The 22454-nt window shown below is 40.2% G+C and overlaps 1 protein-coding gene across 1 annotated transcript in view; it reads right to left on the minus strand.

Annotated features, from left to right (window-relative positions):
- FAM117B (family with sequence similarity 117 member B) overlaps positions 1 to 22454 on the minus strand; it is an 89256-nt gene that overhangs the window by 51702 nt on the left and 15100 nt on the right. Inside the window, exon 2 of the mRNA XM_066345491.1 lies at positions 1413 to 1564. Coding sequence (XP_066201588.1) covers positions 1413 to 1564 — 152 coding nt within the window. The remainder of the gene's footprint in view (positions 1 to 1412; positions 1565 to 22454) is intronic.

A 22454-nucleotide genomic window follows, 5' to 3' on the forward strand; every position in this document is an offset into this window, starting at 1 on the left:
GCAACTTGCAGAATTTCAAGACAGCATCTGGGCTCAGGTGTTTGCTGACTTGAGGTCAAAGCTTGAGAATCTGGAAAGGTGCTGCTTGGAGATTCAAGAGGAGTGCCACTATAAACAGGAAATTTGGAGTGCCTGGAACCGATTACCAGACACTTTTAGCACCCTGAAAAATACAGCAATAGCTTTACTCACAATTTTTCCCTCTACGTACTTTTGTGAGACTTTATTCTCAGCTTTAAATAATGTCAAAATCAACAAAAGAAACAGATTGACCGATGAAGTCAGCAGCGCTTCCTTGGGCTTGAAGTGTACAAAATACCAACCTTCAATTGATGATTTAGCAAATGAAATTCAGCAACAAAAAAGTCACTGCCCGACCAGGCGGTGGCACAGCAGATAGAGCGTCGGACTGGGATGCAGAAGACCAAGGTTCGAGACCCCGAGGTCACCAGCTTGAGCGCGGGCTCATCTGGTTTAAGCAAAAAGCTCACCAGCTTGGATCCAAGGTCGCTGGCTTGAGCAAGGGGTTACTCGATCTGCTGAAGGCCCACGGTCAAGGCACATATGAGAAAGCAATCAATGAACAACTAAGGTGTTGCAACGAAAAACTGATGATTGATGCTTCCCATCTCTCTCCATTCCTGTCTGTCCCTATCTATCCCTCTCTCTGACTTGCGCTTTGTCTCTGAAAAAATAAAAAAAAAATTAAGTCACTAATAGGCAGGTTAATTAAAGAATTCCCTCTCCCCCTCAATTATCTTAGTTCACAGCACCCCACACAAGTTAAATAATATCAAGACCAACAAAAGAAACCGACTGACAGATGAACAAAGAAGTCACTAAGCAGGTAAGTTAAATAATTAGTTTTTGGTTTATTAAATAGTTACATATTACAATTATTTAAACTATTAACTATTGCAAAATTATGGGTTTTTTCTCGAAGTGACACACCACCTGAGTTACGCTCGGTTTTTTGGCGAATTTTGACACACCAAGCTAAAAAGATTGCCCATCACTGGGTTAAAGCATATTCTCAAGCCTCAACCAAAATCTACTACAGAATATCTGGAGGTAAGGCCTGGGAATCTGCACTTTTGATAAACTTTTCAGGTTATTCTAATATAGACTAATGTTTTAACAATTTGGTCAGAGATAGAATATTTTTTTAAGATTTTATTTATTCATTTTAGAGAGAAGAGAGAGCGAGGGAGAGAGAGAAGGGGGAAGAAGCAGGAAGCATCAACTCCCATATGTGCCTTGACCAGGCAATCCAAGGGTTTCAAACAAGCGACCTCAACATTCCAGGTGGGTACCTTGATCCACTGCACCACCACAGGTCAGGCCCAGAACAAATATTACAAGAAAGAATTTCAGAGTAAAATACTTCAGAATAAGAACTGTAATACACCTACCTGTGTAGCTTTGTCTCTCATGCAAGGAGCAGCTTGTCCATGACTGTCACGAGGCCAGTGCCCTGCAAGGTATGGAGCAGCAAGTGTATCGAGAGAGGAAGTGCGGCGAATAATAGTAGAGGGGCTTGAGGAAGGCGGTCGTGTTTTGTCACCTGGATTTAAGATAAATATTTAAATTAGGGAGGAAACAAAGCAGAAACTAAATTTTAAACTAGATAGGAGTTTTTGAACTTAAATATAAAAAAGAAATAAGCTACTGAGCCATACAAACTTGATTCAATCTCCAGGTAATTATACTGAGTGAAAACTGTCATTCTCAAATATATTATTTCATTTATATATGAAATATACCATTTCATTTATGTAACATTTTTGAAATGACAAAATTTTAGAAATGGAGAGAAGTTAGTGGTTGCCAGAGATTAGAAATAGGGGAGGAAAAATACAGTGCCAGGAGAGAAGCCGGTTTTATAAAAGGGCAACATACAGGGACCCTTTGATAACAAAATATTCAGTATCTTGACTGCAGTGGTGGATATACAAACATACAAAGAAGATTAAACAGTATAGAATTCCACTTTCCACAAAAGAGTTCAAGTAACACTGAAGAAATCTGAACAGAGCAATGGATTGTACAATGTCAATATCCTGGTTGTGGTATTGTAGAATATTCTACAAAACGTTATCTGGGGAAACTAGGCAAAGTGTACACAAGATCTTGGTGCATTATTATCTTACTGCAATTATTTCTACAAAAAAATGACCAATACACACACACACACACACACACACACACACACACACACACCCATTTAAAAAGTGTTCATCTTGTCCGGTTGCAAGAGAGCAATGCCCCAGATGCGTAGAGCATTGCCCCCTAGTGGGCATGCTGGGTGGATCCTGGTAGGGCGCATGCAGGAGTCTGTCCCTCTCTGCCTCCCCACTTCTCACTTCAGAAGAGAAAAAAAGAAATGTTCATCTTGGTTTTAAAATTAAGCTGGTATAATATGTAAAATACCCATTTATCATTATACTATCAATACTCAAGAGGACATAAGGCAGTTAAGATGAAGTCTAAATTCCACTTTAATCTAGCTCTGTAAGACACGTATCTCAATGAGATTTTGTTACAACAAATAGACCATAAGAAACCATATTAATCAGGCTATAGGAGCTATATTGAAGGCACGTATGCAAAAATCTGTTTTATTTCAAGCTACAGGTTATGTACTTAGATATAAGCAAAAAATGAAAACTATCATTCTAGTTTCCAGGTTGGCAAAACTGTGGCTCAGGAGCCACATGTGGCTCTTTGGCCCCTTGAGTGTGGCTCTTCCACAAAATACCACATGTGGGTGCTACCTCGATAAGGAATGTACCTACCTATATAGTTTAAGTTTAAAAAATTTGGCTCTCAAAAGAAATTCAATCATTGTACTGTTAATATTTGGCTCTGTTGACTAATGAGTTTGCCGACCACTATTCTAGTTCTATATAACAACTAACTTACACTTAAGGCCATTTGTAGAGGCCCTGAATAGGAATATAGAACAGGGATAGAGTTCAGTGCCCTGAGAGAAAAGCCACGGTGGCTTTAGTGACAAAAGTACAGAACAGCAGTACTGTGCTGAACACAACACAACATGAATAGAATTAGCAATTCTGATTAATCAAAAGATGGGGACATTTGAACTACTCCCTTGCCTTTTCATTTGCTCTAAAGTTCCCCTTCCTGACTTCCTCATTCGCATCCCTGCTTCAATTTGTGTGTATCAATAAATACCTGTAAGGGCTGAGGGTAGAGGCCATCTTATGAAACCTGTATAGGGCAGTGGTCAGCAAACTCATTTGTCAACAGAGCCAAATTTTTTTAACTTAAACTATATAGGTAGGTACACTGTTATTAATTCACAGGTGGTATTTTGTGGAAGAGCCTCATGAGGCTCGCTAGCCACGGTTTGCTGACCACTGGTATAGGGGATTGTGAGGTGGTCTCTCCCATGTCCCTCGGTGCGCTCTATGTGGTCTTCAATTAGTCACTGTTTCCGCAACAGCCACATATAAAAACTTTAAGACACCTCTCTTTTACTTTTATTATTGCATTATGTCTTAATAAGGGTCTTGCAGAGTTACAAATATAAAAGTTCCATTGCTAATTATGTGACCCAAATAAAAGATTCAATTCCACTAAGATAAGAGTTACAACAGCTGTGTTGCTGATAATCATTAAGGTTGCTTTACAGATATGCCTCAGATACATCATTTGCTTTCAACATGACACAATTATTTCATTAAAGCAATGCCTAATTGTTGTAAATGCTAACAATCTCTGCATACAGTCTTCCCTTTTATAGTAAAGAGAAAAGAAATGCAGTGCATATCCATAAGGCTTAAGAAAACATATGTGCCCACACTATTAACTATGACACATGAAAAGCAACAAATACACACTATTAATTTTTCTTCCAAATAAAAACCTGATCTCTAGTGAGACAGTCACAAAAAGACTGTTCTTAACTAGAAAGAAAAAGGTACAACAAACCCACTAGTAAATTATTCATTAAAATCAAATTGCTAAAATCTGTCTGGCACTTTTCTTCCTTCTAATGGTGTCAGCTACTCACCAGTCCAGTTCAACTAATCAAATAGACCTTACTAATGGGTTTGATTCCATTTTCAAGATTTTGTTTTTCAAACTAATACAAAATATTTATTATATAAAAATTTAGTAATTGACAAACTACCAATTTGTTAAAAGAAAAAGTACTAACTTATTTCATACATATCTAAAAAAAAGAATCTTAATACTTTTTTTTTCTTCTCATTTTTCCAAAGCTGGAAACGGGGAGACAGACAGACTCCGGCATGTGCCCGACCGGGATCCACCCGACATGCCCACCAGGGGGCGATGCTCTGCCCCTCTGAGGCGTCACTCTGTTGCATCCAGAGCCATTCTAGCGCCTGAGGCAGAGGCCACAGAGCCATTCTCAGCACCCGGGCAATCTTTGCTCCAATGGAACCTTGGCTGCGGGAGGGGAAGAGAGAGACAGAGAGGAAGGAGAGGGAGAGGGGTGGAGAAGCAGATGGGCGCCTCTCCTGTGTGCCCCAGCCGGGAATCGAACCCGGGACTCCCACACGCCAGGGCAACGCTCTACTGCTGAGCCAACCGGCCAGGGCCAAATCTTTACATTTTTTGTTATTCAAGCTAACTTACTTACAAGATATAAATTTTACCAAGTTTGGGTTTGAAAAATGTCAATTTGTGATTCTCCCAATTTATTTTGCTATGCCATAAAAAAAACAAAATACCTTTAAAATGTTCTGAGTGTTTAAATGAAACACTGTAACATAAACTTATTTTAAAAACTTTTTTGATTAATTTTAGTGAGAGCAGCAGGGAGGGAAAGCCAGAAATATCAATGTATTCCTGTATGTGTCCTGTCCGAGGATCAAACTGGCAACTTCTGTGCTTCGGGACGCTTTTAACCAACCAAACTATCCGACCAGGGCTATTCAAAAAACTTTAATATCAACAATAGGCCAACATACACATTAAATACCCGCTTAGTAACTTAAAAGGGTATTTACAGGAAATATTAACAATACTATCTCTTGGAACTCAAGATTTTTAATGAGCTAAGACAGTGATTTTGAACTATTTTCATCTCATAGCACACATAAATTACCAAAATTCTGTGGCACACCAAAAACATATTTTTTGCTGATCTAACAAAAAAAGGTATAACTTTTATTGATTTCCAAAAATATAATAGTAATTACCTACTCTTTTTGCTCCAAAGTGACTAAAAAAAAAAAATCAGGTGTCTATACTTGTATATAAGGATTTCTGATACCAGGAATTAACCAATCAGCTACAACCTTATTATGCAGTATGACCAATAATTTGCAACTCTATTACATGACATAAATTTATGATTCGAGACAGGGTATTCATACTGATGGCTACTGTTGTGTTGGCTGCTGTCATTTTTTTATTTGATAATCTAAGGGAAAAGAGGTTAGTGCTACTGACTAAACAGGTACTACATGTTTTAAAAATTCAACATGGCCCACGGCTCTGCAAATTACTGATTTAAGAGTTGACTTTTTTTTTAAATTAAGTAAGAGGTGGGAAGCAGAGAGATATACTCCCAACATGTGCCCTGACCAAGATCCACCTAGCAAGCCCCTACCAGGTGACACTCTGCACATTGGAGCTGCTGCTCCATTGCTCGGCAACAGAGCTATTTTAACACCTGAGGTGAGGCCATGGAGCCATCCTCAGCGCCCAGGGACAACTTGCTCAAACCATTAAAGCCATGGCTGTGGGAGGAAAAGAGAATGAGACAGAAGAGGTGGAGAAGCAGATGGTCACTTCTCCTATGTGCCCTGACTGGTAATTGAACCCAGAACTTCCACACACCAATCAATGCTCTACTGCTGAACCAACCAGCCAGGGCAGAGTAACTTTTCAACTAGACCTCCTATTAGATTTTATATAATGAAATGGAGATTAGTATAGTTATACATGGTCACATGTAAAAATATTAAAATTTTTTCTTTTGAACTCTCTTCCTATAACTCATTCATAACATTTACTAAGGGGTCTGTAAGCCAGCACTAAGCCCTAAAAATAAAAATAACTAAGTTAAAAAAATAATAATAATTAAATAAATAAATAAGTTAAAGTCTGCTCTAAAGAACATACAGTTTACATCTAGCTTGTCATTATTCCATTTCAATCCAGATTCCCAAAATTGACAAGATTTGTGTCTAATTAATAGAGGAGTTACAAGGAAAGAAAGGCAACTCCAAGAATCAAAGATGACTCTTAACATTCCCTACCTACGTGAACAAAAGCTGTGTTTATAAGGAAAAAACTCTGACAACTGAGAAGACCCTTCATAATCTGGCCTCTCTAGCCTCCCTTTCTTGCCTGGACTATCTCAATCCCTACCATGCTTAACAACTTTCAGTTCCCAACATGTGCCATTCCTTGATGTCTTCAAGTCTTTGTCTCTCTCTAGTTGTCTTTTTTTGGTTTGACTAATTGATGATTAGGAAACACATCAACATCTAGGTCAAAAGCCTTCTTGTGGGTTGCCATAGCATAGTTCACTGAAATGGTCCCTTGACAGTTCCAGTGCTCCACTAGACAGTGATATATTGGAGAACAGGTATTTTACTTTCCCCCATCCCAATGATTAAGACAGTACCTGACATATAGGCAGAGAAGAGAATGACTTCTAAAGTTACTACGCCTGTCAACAAGGGTAGGTGCCTGCAATAAATTCAGATACTCTTGTCTTTCCAAAGTAAATCAACAAATACTGCATGGTATCACTTATATGGGGAATCAAAAAAAAGAAAGAAAATAAGTCAAACACAGAAACAGAGTAGGAAAACAGGTCGCCAGGGAAAACAGGGAAAGGTTGATGAAAGGGTACAAACTTTTAGCTTTAAGTAAGTAAGGTCTGAGGATCTGATGTATAACATGGTGCCTATAGTTGATGACACTGTTGTATAATTGAAATGCGCTAAAAGAGAATAGAACTTAGATGTTCTCACAAAAAAAAATACGTGAGGTGATAAATGTGTTAGTAAAATAGATGGGAGGAATTGTTTTACAATGCATATCAAATCATCACAATGTAGACTTTAAATGTCTTACAATTTTGTTCATTATACCTCAATAAAACTAAAAAAAAGTAAATCAAAACAAGACATTTTTGGTTTTGTTCTTTAAAAATCGAATCTTTATAGACATTAACTACAGCAGGGTGCAGCACTAAAAATTTCAGTCAATGCCTTGGGCTCTGGAGTCCAGAACTCTCCAACCATCTGTACCAGTTCAACTGGTTCCTGTGTAGCTTCAATGGCAGTAGAGCATCCCAAACCATGCCCGTAAGTATTATATTACAAAGGTTCTACTGCCCTTGTTAGATTTAGGTATTTGTAGAACTTGATCAGGTACTGGCCTAAAGGTTGTATGTAGTCCCTGTTATCCACAAAATCATTTAACAAGCAGAAAGTATATACTTGATGTAGTCATTTGCTCATAAAAGGGGGGGAACCTTTCCTTTTTTAAGTAGAAAAATGATAAAATATTCTGTATATAGAAACCTAGCAGTAAAAAAAAATTAGCCAAGCAAAATAACCATTTTTATTATTTATTTCCAAAAATGTCTATACTTACAAACACAATTTTATATAAATGAGGTACTGTCATGCTATGACTTATTTTTGAGAAATAAAAAAGGCATGTCAAGAACCTATAACCACTGCAATAAACATAAATCTGTAATATACCACAATTTTTAAGAGCTGTAGAGTAACCTATTGAATGGATACACCATAACTTAACCCCATATTGATGGACATTTTCAGTGGCAGATATATCTTTTTACACTTAATTACCTTTTTGTGAAAAAGTTTCTGGACATCAATTTGTATATCCAATAATAAACATAAAAGTTTTAAAGTACAGCCTTCCACCAGAAAGGATGTTGACCTCAAAAGAATATTTATTCATTTGTGTACATTTTATTTATTTATTTATTTTTATTTAAAAAATTTTTTTTTCTTTTTTTCTTTATTCATTTTTAGAGAGGAGAGAGAGACAGAGAGAGAGAAGGGGGGAGGAGCTGGAAGCATCAACTCCCATATGTGCCTTGACCAGGCAAGCCCAGGGTTTCGAACCAGCGACCTCAGCATTTCCAGGTCGACGTGTTATCCACTGTGCCACCACAGGTCAGGCCTTTTTTATTTTTCTGAAGTTGGAAACGGGGAAGCAGTCAGACTCCCGCATGTGCCCGACCGGGATCCACCCGGCATGCCCACCAGGGGGCGATGCTCTGCCCATCTGGAGCGTTGCTCTGTTGCAACCAAGGCCACTCTAGCGCCTGAGGCACAGGCCATGGAGCCATCCTCAGTGCCAGGGCCAACTTTGCTCCCATGGAGCCTGGGCTGCGGGAGGGGAAGAAAGAGACAGAGAGGAAGGAGAGGGGGAGGGGTGGAGAAGCAGATAGGCGCTTCTCCTGTGTGCCCTGGCCGGGAATCAAATCCGGGACTCCTGCACGCCAGGCCGATGCTCTACCACTGAGCCAACCGGCCAGGGCTTCATCTGTGTACATTTTAAAGTGTATTTTATCAATTTCTGCCCATCTGTAAAAGATGAAGACTATTTTACTTGTTTCAATTATTACTGAATTCTAAAATATTCACATTTTATTACCAATTTAATTTTTATACATTACCAGCACTTAAAAAAAATATTACTCCAGCCTCCTTTTTTTTTTTTTTTTTTTTTGCATTTTTCTGAAGTGAGAAGCGGGGAGGCAGAGGCAGAGACAAACTCCCACATGCGCCTGACTGGGATCTACCCAGCAAGCCCACCAGGGGGCGATACTCTAACCTCTCTTTTCTTAATCTTACAGAGATATTTCTTTTAATGAACATTTAAATTGAAGGTTCCTTCAGTTTCATTTTAGCTTCCTTCTCTTTTATTAAATTCAAGTAAGATGAAATGTATCTGATTTTATCTTAAATACTATACACAGTATGATTAAACTTTTATAAACGTATAAGTCCATTTACCCACTGTCTAACCTTCCTCCTACACACACACTTAAATGTCTCTGGAAATACAAAAAATGATGATACTGCCTTACCTGTGGTGGCGCAGTGGATAAAGCGTCGACCTAGAATGCTGAGGTTGCCAGTTTAAAACCCTGGGCTTGCCCGGTCAAGGCACATATGAGAGTTGATGCTTCCTGCTCCTCCCCCTGTTCTATCATTTTCCTCTCTCTCTCTCTCTCCAATACAAATGGATAAATAAAATCTTAAAAAAAAAAAAAATGATGATACTGGCCGCCACCAGGAAGGGGAACTGGATTGCTGGCAGACAGAGGTACAAGGGAGGTACTTCACTGTCTTCCCAAGTATACCTTTGTAATTTGACATATGGACTTACTACCTATATTTTTAAAATTCATAATCTTTATCTAAACAGAATAATCAAATGTAGAAAAGGGCTTTAAATTCAACGATATTCATTGTATTGGCAGCAGCAAAAATCATAAATAATATGTCCCAAATTGGAGAACAAGAAAACTGATGGAAAATATATACTGGAATATTAAAGATACTAAAATTTGTTTTGAAATGATAAACTTACATGAGAACTTAAATATAATCTGTTAAAGGAAAATTTAGAAAAAAAAATATTTCTATAATTTATTTCTAATTTCTACAGTTGTTGCCATGTTTCTTCTTCAGTTAATTTCTCCACTGAGTTTTCAATAAAATATTAACACATAATAACTGATATAGGAACAGTACTTAATTAATCCAAATATGAACTAAATTATTTATTTGACCAAACTGATTTCCCACAGACATGATATCCCAAAAAAAGAACTATTCTAGTCTGACCTGTGGTGGCGCAGTGGATAAAGCGTCAACCTGGAACACTAAGGTTACCGGTTCGAAACCTTGGGCTTGCCTGGTCAAGGCACATATGGGAGTTGATGCTTCCTGCTCCTCCCACTTCTCTCTGTCTCTCTCTTTCTCTCTCTAAAAATCAATTAAAAAAAAAAAACTATTCTAGAAAATTTAAAATCCAAGTATTCTTTTGTTAAACAAAAGACTTAATTTATATATAATAAGAACCCTTTTTTAGTGTACAATTTGAAGTTTTTTTGTTTTGTTTTTTGCCTTTTACAGAGACAGAGAGTCAGAGAGAGGGATAGACAGAGACAGACAGGAACGGAGAGATGAGAACCATCAATCATTAGCTTTTCGTTGTGCATTGCGACACCTTAGTTGTTCATTGATTGCTTTCTCATATGTGCCTTGACCGTGGGCCTTTAGCAGACCAAGTAACCCCTTGCTCAAGCCAGATGAGCTCGCGCTCAAGCTGGCTATCTTGGGGTCTCGAACCTGGGTCCTCGGCATCCCAGTCCGACACTCTATCCACTGAGCCACCACCTGGTCAGGCCAATTTGAAGTTTTGAAGAACAAATATATCCATTTAAACCATCACAATCAAGATTTAGAATGGTGCCATTATCCCAAAACAATGCCCCTTTGAAGACACCCTTCTGTCTTGGACCAAGGTAAACTTTCACCTGCTTTCTTTTTAGTTTTTTCTTTTTAAAGTCACATGGTAGCTCGGTTGGTAGAGCATCATTCCCATATGCCAATGGTGCAGGTTCCGTCACCGCTCAGGGTACAAAGAAGCACCAAGCAGAGTTCTTATATAAATGGGTGAAACAACAAATCAATGTTTCTAAAATGTCATGTAAGTGTATATGTAATCATACAGTATGTACTCTTGTGTCTGGCTGCTTTCACTCAGCACAATTGAGATTCATCTTTTGTATATTAGCAGTTTGTTCCTTTTTTTATTGCTGAGGAGTATTCCATTGTATTGAAATACATGATGATTAATATATGTGTCAACTTGCCTGGGCCATGGGGTATCCAGATAGTTGGTTAAACATTATTGTAGGTGGGCCCTGTCTGGTTGGCTCAGTGGTAGAGCGTCGGCCTGGTGTGCAGAAGTCCCGGGTTCGATTCCCAACCAGGGCACACAGGAGAGGCACCCATCTGCTTCTCCACCCCTCCCCCTCTCCTTCCTCTCTGTCTCTCTCTTCCCCTTCCGCAGCCCAGGCTCCATTGGAGCAAAAGATGGCCCGGGCGCTGGGGATGGCTCCTTGGCCTCTGCCTCAGGCGCTAGAGTGACTCTGGTCGCGACAGAGCGACACCCCAGATGGGCAGAGCATCGCCCCCTGGTGGGCGTGCCAGGTGGATCCCGGTCGGGCGCAAGCAGGAGTCTGTCTGACTGCCTTCCCGTTTCCAGCTTCAGAAAAAACGAAACAAAACAAAAAAAAACACCCCACATTATTGTAGGTGTGTTTGGGAGGGTGTTTCTGGATGAGATTAACTTTTGAATTAGTAGACTGAATAGGCAGATTGCCCTCTCCAATATGGATGACCCTCATCCAATTCATTAAAAGACCTGAATAGACCAAAAAAGACTGAGTAAAGGAGAATTCACCCTTTCTCTGCATGACTGCTTTCAAGCGGGGACACTGGTCTTCTGCTGCCTTCAGGCTCAGACTCAAACTGGAATTTAGAGCATCAGTTCTCCTCCTGGTTCTCAGGCCTTTGAACTCAGACTGCAACCATACCATTGATAATCCTGGGTCTCCAGCTTTCCTATTGCAGATGGTTGGACTTAACCTCCATAACTGTTTTGAGCCAATTCCTTATAATAAATCTCTATCTAATGTGTTAATAACATGAAGATGAAGATAACTGACAGATTGACAGACAGGCAGACAGCCTGGACTAATACAATACTGTATAGTGTATTTTAGGTTAACCAACAGCCTACTGAGGGAGATTTAAATTGTTTACAGATTTCACTATTAGGACTAAACCAGATAAAGTCATGCCCCATATGAAGACATTTGAGTCAATGTGCATACACAATGGTAGTATACAAAGTAGCCTCGGTGTAGTAGGCTATACTATACCACCTAACTTTGTGTAAGTACACCCTATGGTAGTCACACCTGTGAAATCACCTAATGATATATTTTTCAGAATATATCCCCATCCTTAAGTGGCATATGACTGTGTTAATAACATTCTTGTACATCTTTTTATGAATAGAGGTTTTAATTTCTCTTGGGTATGGTAGCAGAAATGCTGGGTCAAAGAACAAATACAGGTCTCACTTTATAGGACACTGCCAAAATGTTTCCCAAACTATAGTTTTACCTGTTTACATTCCCACCAACAATGCATAAGAATTGCAGTTGTTTCACATTCTCATCATTATTTAGTATTGTTAGATTTTTCTTTAGAAATTTAACAATTGCTAATACTTATTAATAAATCACTTTACATCAAGATATTAAACTTACTATCCATAAGATTTTTTTCATTTTAGTCATTCCAGTAGATGTGTATCTGCTCCTGTTTTCTTCAATATATTTTTCAATTATCATTTGACATTTACTCTTTGATCCATTTAGATTTCATTTTTGTGTATAGTTTGAAGGGTCGTAGATTATCACCCCTTCCATTTGTTCCAGAATTCATTTGTTGACAATACAGTCTTTTCCCCATTGAACTACCTTAAGAACGTTTATTGAAATGTCTGGGTAGAGTATTTCTGGATATTCTATTCTGTTCCATTGATCTACATGTCTGTCCACAGGCAGTATAGTATAAAGTCTCCAACTTTATCATTTACAACATATTTTGGCTATTTGCATTTCAATATGAATTTTATGTATCTTTGCATTTGAATATAAAATTTAGATTTAATAGCAAAAAATCAAGTATAAATATTTTTCCAGACTAGGAGTCAAAAGAGTTGAAATGCTTACTCTGTTCCTGATCTAACAAGGACAGAAATATGACGTTATCTAGAAGGTTATATATATTAAAGCTGCCTTTTACTAGGAAGTTCTCTTCTAGTCCTAGTTTCTTGAGAGTTTTAATGTAAAGAATTTTAACGTGTTGATTTTTATCCAATGCATTTTCTGCATAAATTGAGATAATCATGTGGTTTTCTTCATTCCTCTTAGATAACAGAATGAAATACAACCAATTCTCATTTTTTGTGATAGTGATGTTCTTAAAACTTCGTTGTGAACAATAAAGTAGTGAATACTCTTAGGGGAAATACAGGAATAGACCCATGAGCTTCCAATCACCAGATTGTCATGAACCAATGCACATAACTGTTTTATGTGCATTTGTTTAAAAACACCTTGTTTAATATGTATGATTGATTCATATCATTGAAATCATGTCCAACAACACTATTACTCATGCCTGAACAAAGTTTTTCTAACACGCATATATTCTCCATAACTGCCTTCTCGTTCTTAGGAATACCAGAACACGCACTTCAGAACTACAGGTAGAAGCCACTAAAAAAAAGAAAAAAGAAAAAAAAAAAGAGAAAAACATGGCACTAAATAGACCATGTAAAAGATACTTATATTCACAAGTATGAAAGCTGAAAGAATATAAAGTGCTTTGTCCAATGTCAGCTAGGAATGTACACAAGCAACTCAAATTATTCACTGGATATCTGAGAATGATCACAAAAGTATAACGTATTGATTTTGGAGTTATAAATAAATTCTAGCTATAGTGGGCAAATTTTCAAATATGGAATCCATGAATAATAAGAACTGGCTATATACTGACTTTTACTATTAAACCAAACTTGTATAACTGGCATAAATTCCACCATCATATAATATGATATATCACCATCATATTTACATTTACACTTGGATATTATGGCATAGTTTTCTTACATTGTCTTTGTATTGGAGTGATACTACCTCATAAAATGAGTTGGGAAATGTTCTCTCTTCTATATTCTATAAGTGTAATTATTATTCCAAAAAGCTTGATAGAATTCACCATTGAAGAGCCTGGCCTATGGTGGTAGAGTGGATAGAGTGTCCACTTGGAATGCTGAAGTCGCCGTTTGAAACACGGGGCTTGTTGGGTCAAGGCACATACGACAAGCAATCAATGAACAACTAAAATGAAATGACTATGAGTTGATACTTCTCTTTCCTCTCCCACCACACTCTCTCCTCTCTCTGTAAATTCAGTAAATACAATCTTAAAAAAAAATCACCATTGAAGCTATCTGGCCTAGAGTTTTCTTTATGAGAAGGTTTATAATTATGATTTGACTTCTTTAACAGATATAGGGATAGAAAAAGGAATATTCAAATTTTCCATTTCTTCTTGTGTCAGTTTTGGTGGTTTGATTCTTAAAGCATTTGTCCAGTTCAGGGTAATTTTTGTATCTCTGTTAGTAGTAAAATTTTCTAACTGCCCAACGGTTCCACAGTAATGGTGATTTATTTTTATTTTTTAAATTTTATTTATTTTTATTTTTTTATTTTTTTGCATTTTTCCAAAGCTGGAAACGGGAAGGCAGTCAGACAGACTCCTGCATGTGCCCAACCAGGATCCACCCGGCATGCCCACAGTGGGTGATGCTCCGCCCATCTGGGGCATTGCCCTGTTGCGACCAGAGCCACTCTGGTGCTTGAGGCAGAGGCCACGGAGCCATCCTCAGCGCCTGGGCCATCTTTGCTCCAATGGAGCCTCGGCTGCGGGAGGGGAAGAGAAAGACAGAGAGGAAGGAGAGGGGGAGGGGTGGAGAAGCAGATGGGCGCTTCTCCTGTGTGCCCTGGCCGGGAATCGAACCTGGACTCCTGCACTCCAGGCCGACACTCTACCACTGAGCCAACCGGCCAGGGCCCACAGTAATGGTGATTTATAAAGTAGGGAAGTAACTTTATAAAACTTATAAAGCAGAATTACAGCAAGTTAAAGCATATAATAATAATTACTTACCAAGTACTTTATGTCGGATTTTCACTGTTTGGCAGAATAAATCTTTATAAAACTTACTATAGTTAAATCTATCTTTTGATTTATACTTTGGTTGCTCCGCTACTGCCCACCATGAAAGCTGGAATGCCCACTAGTGGGCGGTAGGGACCAGGTTGGCTACCACTGGTCTAGTTCCTCTAAGCTGTTGAATTTACTGGCAAAAGTCCATAATGCTCCTTTATTATCGTTTTAATTTATGGAAGATCTACAGTGAAATCACCTCATTCCTGGCATTGGTAATTTATATTCTTTTTCCCTTCATCAATATAACTAATGGTTTATCATTTACATTTATTCTTTCAATAAACCAACTTTTGATTTCACTGATATCTTCTATTATATTAACACTTTACTAATTCACAGATTTTTGTTATCTTTCTTTCCTTCTACTTTGAGTTTAATAAGCTCTTCTTTTACAACCTTCTTAAAGTAGAGGCTTAGAAAATTAATTTTAGAATTTTCTTCCTTTCTACCATAAGCATATTCAAAGCTATATACATTTCCCTCTAAGCATGTCTTAGCTATATCCCCAAAACACTGTTGTGTTTTCATTACCTATTAATATTTTCTAATATCCTTTCTGATTTCTTCTCTGACCCATGGGGTACTTAGAAATGTTTTTTCAATTTCCAAATATTTCGGGTATTTTCCATATATCTTTTTGTTACTGGTTTCTAATTTAATTCTGTTGTGCTCAGAGAACACAGTCTATAATAGAATTTCACTGCATGTATGTATGATATGTGTGTATGTATGTATTTATTATTTTTTTTTTGTGAGAGACACACACACAGGAAGAGAGAGAGATGAGAAGCATCAACACATAGTTGCAGCACTTTAGCTGTTCACTGACTGCTTCTCATACATGCCTTGACTAGGGGGCTCTAGCCAAGCCAGAGACCTTTGGGCTCAAGCCAGAGACCATGGAATCATGTCGATGATTCGATACTTAAGCCGGCAACCCCACATTAAGGCCAGATGAACCTGTGCTCAAGCCAGCGACCTCAGGGTTTCTTTTCTTTTAAGATTTATTGCCTGATGCCTTACCGGGCAGTGGCACAGTGGATAGAGCGTCGAACTGGGATGCCGAAGACCCAGGTGCAAGACCCCGAGGTCGCCAGCTTGAGCGAGGGCTCATCTGGTTTGAGCAAAAGCTCACCAGCTTGAGCCCAACGTAGCTGGCTCGAGCAAGGGGTTACTTGGTCTGCTGAAGGCCCGCGGTCAAGGCACATATGAGAAAGCAGTCAATGAGCAATTAAGGTGTTGCAACATGCAACGAAAAACTAATGACTGATGCTTCTCATCTCTCTGTTCCTGTCTGTCCCTGTCTATCCCTTTCTCTGACTCTCTGTCTCTGTAAAAAAAACAAAAAATAACATTTATTGCCTGACCTGTGGTGGTGCAGTGGATAAAACATCGACCTGGAACGCTGAGGTCGCCGGTTCAAAACCCTGCACTTGTCTGGTCAAGGCACATATGGGAGTTGATGCTTCCTGCTCCTCCTTACTCTCTCTCCTCTCTAAAATGAATAACTAAATAAAAATAAAAAAATAAAAAAAGATTTGATTTTAGAGAGAGACGAGAGGGAAGAGAGACTAGGGGAAGGTGGGTAGGAAGCATCAACTCGCAGTAGTTGCTTCCCTTATGTGCTTTGACTCAGTAAGCCTAGGATTTTGAATCAGTAACCTCAGCGATTTTGAATCAGCAACCTCAGCATTCCAGGTCAACTCTTTATCTACTGTGCCACCACAGGTCAGGTGACCTTAGGGTTTCAAACCTGGGACCTCAGTGTACCAAGTCGAAGACGCTCTATCCACTGCACCACCACCAATCAGGTTGATTTCACTGCTTTTAAAGTTGAGACTTATTTTATGCTTATTTTTATCTCAGTGAAAGTTCCATATACAGTTGAAAAGAATATGTTGGTTGCCCTAGCTGGGTAGCTCAGTTGGTTAGTGCATGAACCTGATATACCAAGGCTGTGGATTCAATACCTGGTCAGGGCACAGACAAAAATCAATGAATGGGCCCTGGCCGGTTGGCTCAGTGGTAGAGCGTCGGCCTGGCGTGCAGAAGTCCTGGGTTCAATTCCCGGCCAGGGCACACAGGAGAAGCGCCCATCTGCTTCTCCACCCCTCCCCCTCTCCTTCCTCTCTGTCTCTCTCTTCCCCTTCCGCAGCCGAGGCTCCACTGGAGCAAAGATGGCCCGGGCGCTGGGGATGGCTCCTCGGCCTCTGCCCCAGGCGCTAGAGTGGCTGTTCTTTTAAAATAATCCTATGTCAGAAGAGAAGTGTTGTTACCAATCAATTCAAAAATACAGAAGTTTTTAAAATTATACTTCATAAATGTTTATAGTCTATATAAACTGAAGTTTTCACAGGGTAGTTCTACCCATTGATGTGACAGGTGTTTCTCAAAAACATTTTAGAACCTAGTTATTTTGACAAGCCAGGTATATGTATGCTGATTTGACAGTAATTTTACTTCTAACAATACTCTACTACTATCTTCTTTACTACTATTCTATAACCTCACCCACTACTCATTTCTGTGGTTCAGCCACCATACCAGATGTCCAGCTCATTACATATGTATTATCTCCTCACCAACCACTATCAGAAAACTGATACCTAGCAGAAATAAAAGCAGCCAGCATACATCTTCAACTAAATAACCCAACTTAGGTTATTTAGTTTAGCTTAGACTCCCTAAATTATACCTAGTGAGGACGAATGGCTAAGGTTCATCTTGAGATTTACTAAATAGCAATTTTCAACCAGTGTGCAGCAAGAATTTTTAAGAAATACCTGACTATTAGTCAAGGGCACTGTCCTCTTTCCCTTAGACTGTCAAGTAAGAAAATGACAGCAACTAACAACAAAAGTCTATACAGCCTGACCTGGTGGTGGCACAGTGGATAAAGTCAGAATGGGACGTGGAGGACCCAGGTTCGAGACCCGAAAGTTGCCAGCTTGAGCAAAGGGGTTACTCGGTCTGCTGCAGCCTCAAGGTCAAGGCACATATGAGAAAGCAATCAATGAACAATTAAAGTGCCACAACAAAATACTGATGATGGATGCTTCTCATCTCTCTCCGTTCCCGTCTGTCTGTCCCTATCTATCCCTCTCTCTGACTCTTGCACTGTCTCTGTAAAAAAAAAAAAGTCTACACAAAGAGATAATTTAAAAAGTCAATATATAAATTAAAATAGATTATTAAAAAATATTCAAGTAACCCAAAACAAGATAGACAAGAGGAGGGAGTAGAATAAAAAACAGAAGAAAAGCCTGACCGGGCAGTGGCGCAGTGAATAGAGCATCGGACTGGGATGTGGAGGACCCAGGTTCGAAACTCCAAGGTCGCCAGCTTGAGCACGGGCTCATCCGGTTTGAGCAAAAGCTCATGGCCCTGGCCGGTTGGCTCAGTGGTAGAGCGTCGGCCTGGCGTGCAGGAGTCCCGAGTTCGATTCCCGGCCAGGGCACACAGGAGAGGCGCCCATCTGCTCCTTCACCCCTCCCCCTCTCTTTCCTCCCTGTCTCTCTCTTCCTCTCCCGCAGCCAAGGCTCCATTGGAGCAAAGATGGCCCGGGCACCGGGGATGGCTCCATGGCCTCTGCCCCAGGCGCTAGAGTGGCTCTGGTAGTGACAGAGCGATGCCCCGGATGGGCAGAGCATCGCCCCCTGGTGGGTGTGCCAGGTGGATCCTGGTCGGGATCCTGGTCGGGCGCATGCGGGAGTCTGTCTGACTGCCTCCCCGTTTCCAGCTTCAGAAAAATACAATCAATCAATCAATCAATCAATCAATAAATAAATAAATAAATAGCTCACTAGTTTGGACCCAAGATTGCTGGCTCCAGCAAGAGGTTACTCGGTCTGCTATAGCCCCACGGTCAAGGCACATATGAGAAAGCAATCAATGAACAACTAAGGTGTCGCAACGAAAAACTGATGATTGATGCTTCTCATCTCTCTCCGTTCCCGTCTGTCTGTCCCTATCTATCCTTCTCTCTGACTCTCTCTGTCTCTGTAATTAAAAAAAAATTTTTTTTAAAAAGGTTTCAAATCAATAATTTAAGTTTCTATCTGAGGAACTACTAAAAGAGCAAATTAAACCTAAAGCAAGCACAGCAAAAATAATAATAATAAAAAACCTGGCCCTGTCCAGTTGGCTCAATGGCAGAGCGTCGGCCTGGTGTGCAGGAGTCCCGGGTTGGATTCCCGGCCAGGGCACACAGGAGAAGTGTCCATCTGCTTCTCCACCCCTCCCCCTCTCCTTCCTCTCTGTCTCTCTCTCTTCCCCTCCCACACCCAAGGCTCCATTAGAGCAAAGTTTGCCCGGGTGCTGAGGATGGCTCTGTGTCCTCTGCCTCAGGCGTAGAATGGCTCTGACTGCCAAGATGGGCAGAGTATCACACCCTGGTGGGCATGCCGGGTGGATCCCAGTTGGGCGCATGCAGGAGTCTGTCTGCCTCCCCATTTCCAACTTCAGAAAAAAAAAAAACCTAACAGGTGCAGAAATCAATAAAACAGAAAAAATGATGTAAATGAAAAACAGCTGGTTCTTTGACAATATATTTTTGTGTGATAGAGACAGAAAGAGGGACAGATAGGGACAGACAGACAGCAAGGAAAAGAGATGAGAAGCATCAATTCTTTGTTGTGGCACCTTAGTTGTTCATTGATTGCTTTCTCATGTGCCTTGACGGGAGGAGGAGGGGCAGCAGATCAAGTGACCCCTTGCTCAAGCCAGTGACCTTGGGCACAAGCTGGTAAGCCTTGCTCAAACCAGATGAGCCTGCGCTCAAGCCAGCGACTTTGGGGTTTCAAACCTGAGTCCTCTGCATCCTAGTCCAACGTTTTATACCTTGGTTATGGTTATGGTTACGGTTACACAACTGTGTTCTTTGTCAAAATTCATACAACAGTATATCATTAAGGATAAATATTTGTGTATGTAACTTATACTGTACCTCAATAAGCCTGACAACACCACACACACCTGCCCAATTAAAAAACAGTTAACAGCCTGACAAGTGGCGCAGTGGCTAGAGAGTCGGGCTGGGATGCAGAGGACCCAGGTTCGAGACCCCAAGGTCGCCAGTTTGAGCATGGGCTCATCTGACTTGAGAAAAAAAAAAAAGCTCACCAGCTCAGACCCAAGGTCGCTGGCATGAGCAAGCGGTTACTCAGTCTGCTGAAGGCCCACGGTCAAGGCACATATGAGAAAGCAATCAATGAACAACTAAGGAGTCACAACAAAAAACTTATGATTGATGCTTCTCATATCTCTCCGTTCTTGTCTGTCTGTCCTTATCTATCCCTCTCTCTGACTCTGTCTCTGTAAAAGAAATAAAAAATAAAAAAAAATAAAGATGATTCAAGATCTTTAAAAAAATAAATAACTACATTCCCAACTAATAAATGTTCAGTCAACAGAGTTAAAAGACTTCACATCACAATGAACAAAAATTTAAAAAGAATATTCAACCCTTTATTAATAAAAGCTATTACTTTTTATTAAATTGTATTATGTGATCACTATATGAGGTGACTAAATACAGGAATGTGCAAAAGTAAGATCTACACTTGTGAGTATGTGAAAGAGTTTATTAATTTTTATATTATTTATTTTTATTACAATGGTAAACCTACTTCTGCCCATCTCATGACCCCAGAAAATATGTAAGGAAATACAAATGAAAACAATGTCTCACAAGTGTGTGAGAAAACTGTCTCACTCACTGAATTGGTGAAACTAAGGAAAGGCATAAAGCAGGGGTCCCCAAACTTTTTACACAGGGGGCCAGTTCACTGTCCCTCAGACCCTTGGAGGGCCAGACTATAAAAAAAACTATGAACAAATCCCTATGCACACTGCACATATCTTATTTTAAAGTAAAAAAAAAGCAAAATGGGAACAAATACAATATTTAAAATAAATAACAAGTAAATTTAAATCAACAAACTGACCAGTATTTCAATGGGAAATATGGGCCTGCTTTTGGCTAATGAGATGGTCAATGTGCTCCTCTCACTGACCACCAATGAATGAGGTGCCCCTTCCAGAAGTGCGGAGGGGGCTGGATAAATGGCCTCAGGGGGCCGCATGCAGCCCGCGGGCCCGGCCGTAGTTTGGGGACCCCTGGCATAAAGTCTAATCCTAACAAGGCTTCACAGTAACAAGTAGATACACTCCTACTGACAGGGTAAATTGATTCAATACTTTTTTGGAAAGGAATGCTAAAAAGCATTAAGTTAAGGAAAACTTAACTGAATATTCTCAATCTTGTTTTTTTCCCCTAAACTGGATAAATATAAATGCACACTCATACCAGCCACCAAACACATACTTTTACAAAGTTATTTTAACTAAAGTAATTTATAAGGGGGAAAACAGAAACAAATGTCCACTAAAAAGGAGAAAGATTAAGCCAAGTTTCATAGATTTCATAAAGTATTCAAGCCCATTAGAGTATAAAAGCATAGTATATTTTCTTTTTTTTTAATTTTCCCTTCATAGCCTGACCTGTGATGGCGCAGTGTTTGTAGCATCGACCTGGGAACAGTGAGGTCACCGGTTTGAAACCCTGCACTTGTCTGGTCAGGGCATATATGAGAGTTGATGCTTCCTGCTCCCCCTCCCCCTTTTTTTAAACTATTTTTAAAGTGGTAGGGAAATATATATATATTTTAAATTTTTTTAAATTTATTTATTCATTTTTTAGAGAGGAGAGGGAGAGACAGAGAGAGAGAGAGAGAGAAAGAGAGAGAGAAAGGGGGGAGGAGCTGGAAGCACCAACTCCCATATGTGCCTTGACCAGGCAGCCCAGGGTTTCGAACCGGCGACCTCAGCATTTCCAGGTCGACGCTTTATCCACTGCGCCACCACAGGTCAGGCCTCCTCCCCCCTTTTCTCTCTCTCTTTCTCTCTCTCACACACACTCTCTCCTCTCTAAAAAAAATAAATTTTTTTAAAAAAATAAAAATTTCCCCTTCATTTAAGTGAAAGAAAGGAAGTGGGTTGTGGGGATGGGGAGACAGAGAGAGAGAGAGAAGCATCAACTCACTGTTCCACTCAGTTGTACACTCATTGCTTGGTTCTCCTAAGTGCTCTGACTGGGGATGGAACCCGACCTCCACAAGCAGGGATGACGCTCTATCCACTGAGCAATCCAGCCGTGGCCAAGCATTCTATCCTTTCTCACCTTCCATTTGAGGATTCAGATTCATTAAAAAATGTATGTCCCGGCCCTGGCCGGTTGGCTCAGTGGTAGAGCGTTGGCCTGGCGTGCAGGAGTCCCGGGTTCGATTCCCGGCCAGGGCACACAGGAGAAGCGCCCATCTGCTTCTCCACCCCTCCCCCTCTCCTTCCTCTCTGTCTCTCTCTTCCCCTCCCGCAGCGAGGCTCCATTGGAGCAAGGATGGCCCGGGCGCTGGGGATGGCTCTGTGGCCTCTGCCTCAGGCGCTAGAATGGCTCGGGATGCAGCAGAGCGACTCCCCGGAGGGGCAAAGCATCACCCCCTGGTGGGCATGCCGGGTGGATCCTGGTTGGGCGCATGTGGGAGTCTGTCTGACTGCCTCCCCGTTTCCAGC

Source organism: Saccopteryx leptura, chromosome 7, assembly GCF_036850995.1.
Source record: "Saccopteryx leptura isolate mSacLep1 chromosome 7, mSacLep1_pri_phased_curated, whole genome shotgun sequence".
NCBI lineage: Eukaryota > Metazoa > Chordata > Mammalia > Chiroptera > Emballonuridae > Saccopteryx > Saccopteryx leptura.